The sequence below is a fragment of the Podarcis filfolensis genome (assembly GCF_964270895.1).
Source record: "Podarcis filfolensis genome assembly, chromosome: 6".
NCBI classification, from domain to species: Eukaryota; Metazoa; Chordata; class Lepidosauria; order Squamata; family Lacertidae; genus Podarcis; species Podarcis filfolensis.
Window position 1 is genome coordinate 47166028 of NC_139609.1, and position 12694 is coordinate 47178721.

General features: G+C 43.6%; 1 protein-coding gene across 1 annotated transcript in view; it reads left to right on the plus strand.

Annotated features, from left to right (window-relative positions):
* The window catches only part of MOB3C (MOB kinase activator 3C), a 35519-nt gene that overhangs the window by 9528 nt on the left and 13297 nt on the right, over positions 1–12694 (plus strand). The window contains exons 2-3 of the mRNA XM_083619647.1: positions 2607–3114; positions 10685–10887. Coding sequence (XP_083475773.1) covers positions 2697–3114; positions 10685–10887 — 621 coding nt within the window. The 5' untranslated portion in view covers positions 2607–2696. The remainder of the gene's footprint in view (positions 1–2606; positions 3115–10684; positions 10888–12694) is intronic.

The window sequence follows — 12694 nt, forward strand, 5'->3', positions numbered from 1 at the left end:
AATTGAGCAGTGGAAATTGCTCTCCTTCCCCCGTGTGCCCTCTGCACACACCAAATCTGCTCCGGAGGGTTGAGGAGGACCCCCCGAAGCAGATTTAAGAAGAGCTTGCTGGTTCAGTCAGTAGCCTTGTCCTCCATGATTTTATCTAATTCTGTGTTAAAGCCATCCATGTTGGTGGCCATCACGGCCTCTGGTGGGAGCGAGTTCCATCCTCCGTGCCCCGTGTGGTACTTTCTTTGAGGACCTGTGGTGTCATGAAGAGGGAAAAGGGAGGGGAAGTTCTGTTGTACAGTGGTACCTCAGGTTACATACGCTTCTGATTACATACGCTTCAGGTTACAGACTCCGCTAACCCAGAAATAGTGCTTCAGGTTAAGAACTTTGCTTCAGGATGAGAACAGAAATCCTGCTCCGGTGGCACGGCAGCAGGAGGCCCCATTAGCTAAAGTGATGCTTCAGGTTAAGAACAGTTTCAGGTTAAGTACGGACCTCCGGAATGCTTTGTTAGATACAACCCACAGAGCGTATGTTTCAACTTCTGTGTGTTTAGATACTTGTCTCAAATACAGTGGTACCTTGCTTGTCAAACGTAATCCATTCTGGGAGTCTGTTCGACTCCCAGAACTGTTTGAAAACTAAGATGCGGCTTCTGATTCGCTAACTCAATTCTGGGTTTGTGGTATTCAGGATCCAATTTGTTTGGGAGCCAAGCCATTTGACAACCAAGGTACCACTGTATTTTTTTTATTTTTCATTTTTAAAGAAGAGATGGATCCTTTCCCCCAGATGACTGTGCAATGCTGCCAGTATTAGGCATGTACTGCATCATTTTGAGCATGGAGTCTGTGGTGTGCCTAAGCGTAGTGGCTTCTTCACAGCTGAATGGCAGCTGCACAAAAGCAGTGCCTGCTGGCCTTTATGCTTAAGAGTCTTCCCATGGCTCAGAACTTTTTTGCTTTCTCCCCTGGGACACCATTGAACTTGAAGCTGAAGCCCCAGGGTCTTTTTAAATATCCTGCAAAAGGAGCATCATGAAACAAGAGCCACAAAACGATGTGAACTGCCAAACATCTGTATTCCCAGTAGATGTGGACTGAACGGCCACACCAGTGACAAAGCAAAAGGAATGTTTTCTTCTAGGGCTGGAAATGGCACAGCTGCTGAGGAAACTGCCCCCCCCCCCGCTTCCCTCCAGAAGGACAGATGTATTTTTAGAATATGCCTTGAGGTGTCACTTTGATATTCTTTTCTTCTTTAAAAGAACTTCTTGGCAATAGCGTAGAAATAATAAGAGCATTTTCCAGTTTTCATTCTCTAATCATCATGGAGCATAAATCACTGAAGAGTAAGGATTCCGTTTCTGGTGAGGCAAGGGCTGGGACAGGGCAAATATTTGGTTCAGAAACACAACCCAGAGAATCTAGGAGAAGTGTGAATTTTATGAGAAGGACTGCAATATTTATGTTGACCCCATCAGTAGGTCGTTTGCCTTGCCATTTCTATGGCTGGAATTTTTATTTATTTATTAATCTTCACAGTTTCAGAAAGTCTCACTAAGAATGGTGTTGTGCAACCTGCTTGGCTTGATGGCCTGAGTTGCCAATAGCATTGGGGCTTGATCGTGTAACAAGCATCGGAGTTATAAAGCATGTGCATTCGTATTGTGAATTGATACCTCATTGGAAACCATTTATGAAATAAATAATGCCCTTGGTTGACCGCAAGTTATCTATATGGCATCCTTCCTTATTATTCCTTTAGAAGGATTTTACATCAGGCTAGAGCACTTCTGCCAATCCTTTTTCCAGAGTGATGAAAACGGGAGATAGAGATGGGCAAAATGGTGGGCACTGAGAGATTGTGTAGACCAGGGGCTGCCAATGTGCAGTCCATGAGCACACACTGAAATTAGGCTGGAAAGAAGCAGTGTGCTGTATCAAATAGAATAGTTCTTTTGAGTGGCTTGTCTGTTGTGTGTGGGGGAGGGAGAGTGATACCCATAATGTGTGTGGGGGGGGGAGTGTGATACCCATAATCCAGTTTGCAAATGTGTCCAGAGGCCCATAAAGGTTTCGGAAACCTGGTGTAGATGCTACAGGTCATTTTTGTGAGGATGCAAATTTATTCCGGAATGCATCTGGTGGTGGTTGTTTTTGCCTGAATTGAAGACCTGACCTAACTAGGCAGTGTTAGAAACTGAGTTATGAATGTTAGGAGCTAAATGGCACCTTAAACCTAGGTTATGGGTGCATACTTTTTATAACAAGAATACAAAGCTGAAAATGAATGAACTTCAGCTAAAATATTATGTTCATTTTTCACATGGTCTAGTCTTTCACCTGCCCACCCTAAGTGGGTCTCTTCTCCAGACTTCAGAGAATAGCTGGAAGTGGGGAGGCAGGAAAAGGCCCTCCTTTTCTTCCACTCTGCAGTTTTAATCTGAAATCTTAGGCACAGTACTGTGCCCAGAGCTTAAAAACTGCTTGCATTAATGAAATTCCCTATTGCAAAATGTGCCTGGAACAATGGAAGTTTTGAACACTGTATCCAAGGTGTACATTGTAAAACAACTGACTTAAATACTTTGTGTACATTTTATCTTTTAGGAACCATCCTGATTTTTATTTTTATTTTTATTTTTGTCCTTTGGAAAGACTGGTCCTCCTTGTCATCACCCTGGCTGGTTCCAGCTCAGAATGGCTTTGTGCCTTAAGCAAGTTTTCAACAAAGACAAAACCTTCCGTCCCCGGAAGAAATTTGAGCCGGGGACCCAGCGTTTTGAGCTGCACAAGAAAGCTCAAGCCTCTCTGAAATCGGGACTCGACCTGAAAGCTGTGGTCCAGCTTCCCCCAGGCGAGAACATCAACGACTGGATCGCGGTGCACCTTGTGGACTTCTTCAACAGGATAAATCTCATCTATGGGACCATGTCAGAATTCTGTACCGAGAAGAGCTGCCCCATCATGTCAGGTGGCCTCAAGTATGAGTACCGGTGGCAGGATGACTACCGCTACAAGAGGCCCACCAAGCTGTCGGCGCCCCAGTATATGTGCATGCTGATGGACTGGATCGAGACCTTAATTAATAACGAGGACATATTTCCTACCAGGATAGGTGAGTAGGCAATGGGTACTGCATATTCAGGGTCAGACTCTTTGTTCATCCAGTTCAATATACAGTGGTACCTTGGTTCTCAAACGCCTTGGTACTCAAACAGCTTGGAACCCAAAGACCGCAAACCTGGAAGTAAGTGTTCCGGTTTGCAAACTTTTTTCGGAAGCTGAACGTGCTCCGTTTTGAGTGCCACACTTCCATTTTGAGTGTTAAGCTGAGGTCTGTCTGGTTTTTTTCTATTTATTTTGCGTTTTCGTTTTTGCGGCTCTTTTTTGTTTGTTTTTGTGACTGTGTGGAACCCAGTTCAGCTACTGATTGATTGATTGATTGTGTGACTGCAGTACATTATTTATTGCTTTCAATTTATGGATCAATGGTCTCGTTAAATAGTAAAATTCGTGTTAAGTTGCTGTTTTAGGGGTTGTTTTTAAAAGTCTGGGATGGATTAATCCATTTTGCATTACTTTCTATGGGAAAGTGCGCCTTGGCTTTGGAACGGACTTCTGGAACAGATTAAGTTTGAAAACCAAGGTACCACTGTACTGCCAATTGGCCATGGCTCTCAGGCATTGCTGCTCATCTGGCCTCTGGTTGGTCACATTGCTGCTGCTCACCAGGACAGGAAGGGGCAGAGGGAGCAGTGAGGTCAGTGGCACAGTGCAAATGCACTGGTGTGATTGGCTCTGTTGGTGTGTTCTCTGACCTTAACTGCCACCTCCCCCTTTACCTCCTAGCAGACCAGCACAACTGACCAGCGGTCAGGTGAGGGCAGTGGTGTCCCCACCACACTGTCTCCTACTAGTCTTTCCCATATATGCAACTGATCCTTTTAACTGGAGATGCCAGAGATTGAGCCTTCTGCACGCAAAGCATATGATCTGCCAATTGAGCCAGGGCCCCTATTAATTCTTTCTAAAGATACAAGGCAGGTGCAAGGCTTGCAGCTGCCACCAAGAGCCTGTACTGCACTCCCTACTGCCCTTAAGGCTACAGTCCTGTCTTCACTTACTTGGTAGGACCTCGGAGGCCAGGGTTCAAATCTCCACTCAGCCAGGAAGCTCATTGGATGGCCTTGGGCCAGTCACTGCCTCTAAGCCTACCTTTCAGGGTTCTTGTGGGGATCAAATGAGGAGGGGGATGACCATGTATGTCACCTTGAGCTCCTTGGAGAAAAAGATGGGATAATTTAGAAATATGGTCGAATTTGAAGTTATCACCGCTAGGCCGAATTGCTGTGATAAAAATGAATGTATTGCTAAGAATGCTGTTTTTGTTTCAATCACTGCAAATTTTGGATAAAATGGACTGTTTCAAGAAGTGGCAGAGAGATATTTCTAGATTTGTCTGGCAGGGCAAGAAGCCCCGAATAAAATTTAAAATATTAACTGATGCTAAAGAAAGAGGTGGATTTGCCCTGCCAGACCTTAAACTTTATTATGAATCAGCTGCTTTTTGCTGGCTGAGAGAATGGCTGCTTCTTGAAAACACAGACATTTTGGACTTAGAAGGTTTAAATAATGTATTTGGGTGGCATGCATATTTGTGGTATGATAAGGTCAAAGCACATAAAGCGTTTAAAAACCATATTGTCAGGAAAGCACTGTTTAATGTCTGGACAAGATACAAGGACTTACTCGAAAATAAAACCCCAAGGTGGTTGTCACCGATGGAAGCGAAGGCTCAGAAAAAGCTCAATGTGGAGGCCAAATGGCCGAAATATTGGGAAATTCTGGAACAAGAGGGAGATAGATTAAAACTGCAGAGTTTTGAAAAACTAAAAAACAAAGTGCGAGACTGGCTTCATTATTATCAAATAATGGAGGCTTACAATTTGGACAAGAAAATTGGCTTCCAGGTGGAAAAATCAAAATTGGAAACAGAATTGTTAGATCCCAAAACTAAGAACTTGTCAAGAATGTATAACTTGCTGTTGAAATGGAATACTCAGGATGAAACGGTGAAATCAGCTATGATTAAATGGGCACAAGATGTTGGACATAATATTATGATGGCTGACTGGGAACGGTTATGGACCACAGGTATGAAGTTCACGGCATGCAATGCCCTAAGAGAGAATATAATGAAAATGATTTACAGGTGGTACATGACACCAGTCAAGCTTGCAAAAATATATCACGTGCCTGATAATAAATGCTGGAAATGTAAAGAGACTGAAGGTACATTCTTTCACCTTTGGTGGACGTGCCCAAGGATTAAGACTTTCTGGGAGATGATCTATAATGAAATGAAAAAGGTCTTTAAATAAACCTTTCTGAAGAAACCAGAGGCCTTTCTCCTGGGCATGGTCGGCCAATCGGTGTTAAAGAAGGACAGAACTTTTTTTATGTATGCTACAACAGCAGCAAGAATACTTATTGCAAAGTATTGGAAGACACAAGATCTACCCACTCGGGAAGAATGGCAGATGAAGGTGATGGACTACATGGAACTGGCGGAAATGACTGGCAGAATCCGAGACCAGGGAGAAGAGTCGGTGGAAGAAGATTGGAAGAAATTTAAAGCTTATTTACAGAAACATTGTAAAATTAAGGAATGTTAGAAGGATGTTGGAATGAAGTTACGTGGTTTTAGCAGAAATGTTATAAAAGATTAAGAAAAAATAGATTGTTAATTGGTGAGAATGTAAGTTACATTATATTAAGATAAATTATTAGGATAAAAATAAAGAGGGAAAGGATTTGCTGAAATAGCTAACTGAACTAGAATACAAAAAAGGGAGGTGTGAGGAGGTCAAGAAAGTAAGCAAATGAAAGATAAGTTATGGAAGGATTGATTTGTTGTTGGTTTTTTTGTCTTAATTGTTTCTATTTTTCTGTGTTTTTGCACTTTTTCTCTTTTCCTTTTTTTCAATTTTGTAATCTTCCAAAACCTTAATAAATATTATTTTTTTAAAAAAAGAGAAAAAGATGGGATATACACGCAAGCAGTGAATAAATACATAAATAGGAAAGTTCATTGAACTTACCGTGGAACTATTAATCTAGTTTTTGTAAGGTCATTGTAAGGTGAAGTGATAGTGTAGGGCAATTTTGCTCTGCCTGCTGCAAGCTGTGGGAACAGGCGTTTTTCAAATAATAGCAAGGTGTTGCTATGGGTCATCCTAAAATGAAGCAACTGTGCAGGGCTCACTTGCATTGTTGTAATCCTCCTGCACGTTGTGGGATGTGACTATGTGATGGTTTCCACAGAAACATGATGTTGAATCCCATACTATTGAAATGAATGGACCTACGTAGCTTAGTCATGTTCATTCATTTAAATGGGCCTACCGTGAGTAAGGGACGCGGGTGGCACAGAACCTAGGGCTTCCCGATCAGAAGGTCGGCGGTTCAAATCCCTGCAGCAGGGTGAGCTCCCGTTGTTCGGTCCTTGCTCCCTCGGCCAGTAAAGCAAGATGAGCGCCGCAACCCCAGAGTTGTCCACGAACGGTCAGGGGTCCCTTTACCTTTACTTACTGTGAGTAAAACTTATTTGAATACCATCCTTACTTTTGAATCCACCTGCCTAGGATTGCATTGTACTGTTGACTATTTGCAGTTTCCATTTTCAGTCCCCGAGGCCCTTTTGCAAAGAAGGCAAAGGATTTGTGTGTGGGGGAAGGATAATATTATGCCTTTTGGGTTATTCTCCCATTGTAGCCACTTTGACACAGCATGTTTCTAGTTGTTTTTGCAGCTGGCTGGTTTTGTCAAGGCTTGCTTGTGTTATTGTCACCCCGTCTCCTTTCAGAATTAATGCCGTGCAACAATGTGCAGCTGTTCTTGTACCATTCCCATTAAGTGCTGGTTTAAAACACACACACATTCATAAAGAGAGGCTGTTAACAATGCCCATGTCTCATGGGGTTTGGAAAAAAAAAATCACTGTATATGTGCCGTTGTTTTGGATAATTGCTAATTCCTACAATTACTTTGTAGTGATTAATAACAAGGAATCCCATTACCAGGCTTCATTTGAACGCATCGGGGGGACAAAATCTTGGCTTGGAGAGACAAATCCTTTAACATTCTGTCCTGTAATTTATTTGCTCTTAATGCCTCTCATTTATAATGCATTAATACACTACTTCTCATTATTTCCTTGTTGGGTTAAGTGATGCTGTGTGAAAGCATCTGTCTCCGAAAGAGAACTCCCCATCCAACCAGTACCATTCTGTTACCCTGTTCCATGTGCAAACATGGTGGTAGACGGACAATAGTTTCTTTCAGATATGATATGATGGAGGCATTGCTCCCTACTGTAGGCACACTCATCCAATTATCATCTTTCTTTGCAGGTGCTTTAAAAAAAGTATACAAAATCTGATTGACCAGAGATGACAGTGAGACAGAACCGGCTTTCGCAGAGAATAAGGTTCTCAGTGGCTACTAGGCCATAATGACTATTCTCTGCCTCACTGGTAGGAGGCAGTAATGCTTCTGAATAGCCAGGTGATGGAAACCACAGGAAGAGAGAGTGTATCTGTGCTTGCAGGTTACTCACGGGCATCTGGCTGTCCACTGGGAGAACAGAGTGCTGGGCTAGATGGACCACCGCAGGAAATTTAACAAGTTTAATTTTTTTTTTTTGCCCTTATGGGAAACTTCATTTCATGATGGAAATCATCGCCCAAAAACACAATCTCAGTATGACATCTAGCCAAACAACCAGGTGGCAGGATCTAGAAAACCTATTAACTTCCAGGTGAAGCTGGAGTTTGCTGGTCAACCATTAGCTGCATTTCCTGAGCAGAATGGTTGTGGGTGGCCAGCAAGCCATCAAGAGGTTTGAACCATCATACATCAAAAAGGATGTCTTGCTTATCAGATTTCCACCACACTTCCTGGCTCGAGGGAAGCCTTTATCTGCATCCAAGCCACCATGCCAGGCACTTCCTGCCTGCTCGTCTACTGTTGACTGTTTGCTTCTTGCGTTCACAATGTACGGCAGAAAGGGCTCTCACTGGAATAGAGAAGTCTAGAATGATGTACCAAAGCTCACTATAAAGTTCTGAAACTTGAATAACTTTTCACAACTGTGCATAATTATTCATTCATTTGGGGCTATGGAGTTAATCAATAGCGGTCAACAGGGGAGGGTGGCCAGAGCTGCCTTGCCCCTCCCCATGGCAGTGACATGTAGCATTGAGAAGTCAGGTCTCCAGACTGCTACTCACATCAGTGTATTTTCAGCATACAAAGTGCTGTTCAGCTGTTATTTCATCTTTACACTGTACAGTGTAAGAGAAATCAAGCTGGGGACTGCAGGCCATGTAGCAGTGGCACAAGCATGTGGGGGGGGCGTGTGCCTATTTTAAAGAGACACTGTCCAAAAACTGATCCCCCAGGATGTAATATGGACTTTATGAGCCCACAATTTGACAAGACTAGTCTGGTATTCAAATCTAGTGCCTATAGCAGCGTATGCACATGTGAAAACTGTCTGGACTCCAACAGAGCCTGACTAGACTTTTTTCATGGCAACTAGAGCATCAGAATGACTGCTTTCCATCTTTCACAAGAGGTCTGTGGATGCATGAAAAGAAGCCTTTCTGATTCTTTAAATGAGCATTTGCACTCTCCACTTTTAATTCAAAGTGCTTTCAATTTGTACTCTCAAGAGGAAGAACAATCCCTGAGTGTCCTGGAGCAGCCGTCTCAAGGTTTTTGTAGTTCTGTGATTCTGTGATTCTGCTGAAGTTATTTCCACTCTACAAGTCACAGCAAAAAGAGCTTTTAAGCTCCAGACAGCATGACAACAGCACTTGTTGACTTCCCAGTCATTAGCGCATCTGAAACCTGCATGTCTTATTGCAGGTGCAACTTTGTGTCTATGAATCCTGCCAACAACTCCAGACTTCATTGAAATCAGGTGCATAATTGGTTCATTAGGCTTGTCTTCAGACTCTGGAATGCATTTGTGGGAAACACGGACGAGCTGATACCCGCTTGAAAATAAAATGTAACTGCCAGACCCCTTAATTGTTTGTGGTTATTCCTCTTTTCATCTGTGCAGTGTGCATGGCAATGGAACACATGTGGTAGATCATTTAGGGGGCTGTTTCATCTGTTTCCCATTACTGTGATCAAGTTGTATATACCATAGTTGTTTTTATGAGAGTGGTAACAGAGTGCCGCTCCATTCAGTGCTAAGAATATCCTCTAGCTCCCCCTGCAGGTCTGGTGTGGTTTCATGTATTCAGTAAACACTCAAGCAGCGGTTTCCAAACTCCCCTTGTCCCCTTCTATGGACCACTATAAAAGTGCTGTGGGTCTTGGTGGACCACTTACTGATGTTTTTGAAGCCCTATAAATTGGTACCTCAGATTACGAACTTAATTTGTTCTGGAGGTCTGTTCTTAACCTGAAACCGTTCTTATCCTGAGGCGCGCTTTCGCTAATGGGGCCTCCTGCTGCCGCCGCGCTGCCAACACACGATTTCCACTCTCATCCTAGGGCAAAGTACTCAACCCGAGGTACTACTTCCAGGTTAAGGTAAAGGTAAAGGGACCCCTGACCATTAGGTCCAGTTGTGACCGACTCTGGGGTTGCGGCGCTCATCTCGCTTTATTGGCTGAGGGAGCTGGTGTGCAGCTTCCGGGTCATGTGGCCAGCATGACTAAACCGCTTCTGGTGAACCAGAGCAGCACATGGAAACGCTGTTTACCTTCCCGCCGGAGCGGTCCCTATTTATCTACTTGCACTTTGACGTGCTTTCAAACTGCTAGGTTGGCAGGAGCAGGGACCGAGCAACGGGAGCTCACTCCATTGCGGGGATTCAAACTGCCGACCTTCTGATCGGCAAGTCCTAGGCTCTGTGGTTTAACCGACAGCGCCACCCGTGTCCCTCTACTTCCAAGTTAGTGGAGTTTGTAACCTGAAGTGTTTGTAACCCGAAGCGTTTGTAACCAGAGGTACCACTGTATAATATATTTTTTCAGAATTGAAAAACTACAAACATGTGCCTGTACCAGGGAATTTAGGGAAGTGGGTAACAAACCAAATAAGTTATCTCTGTACTATTTGAGGAATCATCTCTGGGCCATGCTACCTCCCAGGGGTAGCCAACATGGTAGTTTCCAGATGCTGTTGGATTGTAGCTCCCGTCAGCCCCAGCCAGCATGACCAATGGCCAGGAATGAAGGGAGCTGTAGTCTACCAATATCTGGAGGGCTACCACTGAGCTACCCCTGTTGTGCACACCAGAACACAATAGCTGTTGTCCTTGAGAAAGCCAGGGTGTTGGAGTGGTTAGAGTGTTGGACTAAGACCTGGGAGACTAGGGTTCAAACCCCCCAGTCAGCCATGAAGTGCATCGGATGACCTTATGCCAGTCATCATCTCTCACCCTAGCCTACCTCACGGGGCTGTTGAATGGGTTAAATGGGGTTAAATGGGGAGGGGGATAATCATGCATGCTGCCTTGAGCACCTTGAGGCCTAAATGTAAAAATAAATAAATAAATAAGAATAAAAGGAAGGATGCACAAATGCAAGGCCCTTAATAGAGCCTAATGTCCCACAGAAGTGTTGAAAGCTCTAAACACTCCCCACCCCCCTTGTGTCTTGCAGGTGTTCCTTTCCCCAAGAACTTCCAGCAGGTCTGCACCAAGATCCTCACCCGCCTCTTCAGAGTCTTTGTCCATGTCTACATCCACCATTTTGACAGCATCATCAGCATGGGTGCTGAAGCTCACGTCAACACCTGCTACAAGCACTTTTACTACTTTATCAGCGAGTTCAGCTTGGTCGACCAAAGGGAATTAGAGCCTCTGGTAAGAACATAGGTACTGTTATTATGCACCCTGCTTCTGATTGGCAGGGACACCTTTTGGACGAGGGAAGAGCACTGGAGACTTAAAGTGTTCCAAAAACTCTTTAAGTTTGCACTTCAAACTACACGTTAGCGCTACTTTAGGTCACCAGGAGGGCTGTCAGCATCTCCAAGCTCTTATGGAGATCACATTCCAAAGGCTTGAAAGAGATTCCCAGCTGTCAGGAGAATGCCCTGTTGTTTTTTTAAACAGAGTTCAGAGCAGAGTGCTGGCCAGGCAACATTAAGAAGAATGTCATATGCGTATGTGCATCACATCAACTATTTCACACTATAAACACAAATTTTTCACTGTCTAGTAATTGTTCTTAGAAGGCTCCATTTAAGAATCAGCTAGGATGGATGAACTGATGACGATGATTAGCGTTTTGAACTGTTTTTAATGGTGTGTTTTAATTGTTGTAACCTACCCTGAGACCTTAGGGTGAGGATGGGTAATAAATAAATAGTATGCACAAGCCCCATGAGTGCTACAACTGAAATCCTGATCTCTCTAAACTTTGGCAATATAGTCAAAATTAGTCACTTCTTAACAGATGAGAGAATGGGTACAATGTTTCACATCCATAAGAGCAGCTATATTTCAGCTGACCCTAAAAGGTAATTAGAGATCAGGAAGCCGAAGAGGCTGAAAAGAACAAAAAAAAAATCAATTCTAATCCACTTCCCTCCTTCCTGCTGCTTCCCTTAAGACATAATAAGAGGAAGTTTCTCCCCAATTGTCCTTGCAAAGTGACAATAACTCCCAGTTAGTGTTGCTTGCTGGCCATGTTTCCAAGTGTGAATTTATATGCCTCTGACCTTGTACCGTCTTTTCCAACCATATATTCTAGAAAGAACATATGGTTTTATCTTAATTTCTAGTACTGGGATATTATAACATGCACAGCTGATTCCCACTTTCAAAGTGATACATGTGCAGCAAGCATTGTCTGTCTAACACATTCACTATGAAATTGATAGAATCCTAGAATTGTAGAGTTGGAAGGGACCACAAGAGTCATCTAGTCCAACCCCCTGCAATGCAGGAAGCTTTTTCCCAATGTAGGGCTCAAACCAAAAACCCTGAGATTAAGAGTCTCATGCTCTACCAGCTGAGCTATCACAGTTGTGTAACACAATCACAAAAAATCATTTCCCCTCTGTCATGAGTCATGATTATATTATTATGTATGCTAGTGAGCAAGGATACTGAAATGTCCTCAACTAACAAGTAACCATCCAATATGGTATTGACATGAAATGTACTAAAGGCTACATATCATCACTAAGTCAGGAATGTAAACCAGAATAATTGTCAGCTTCGCCTTTGAGCCAGTGCCACCGACCGGGCTCAACCTCTTCAGCCCCGACTGGGCCAGGCGAGCTGGAAAGCACTTCCAGAGACCTTCCACGCAGGAAGCAGGTCTAAGTGCTGTGGACTCACAACTCAGAGCTGTGAGCACCAAACTCACTTCCAGTAGTCAGCGGAGCACAGCAGAGCATGAACCACACAAACGACAGCTTCTGTAGAATAACTTCTTTTATTCTCTACAGCTACTATACAAACTAACTACAGACTAAATGGAGACGCTGGACTGCACTGAGTGTTACAGCTGCATTTTGCAGCGACCTTATCCATACACAGATAGCACTCAGACTCCCCCTTTGAAGTCAGGCTGGAGCGGAATAAGTAATGAGCAAAATCCGCCCCCTCCTTTCTGAAACATCAGCAGATTCTTGCAATGGGAGGGGTGAAATATCCTCAA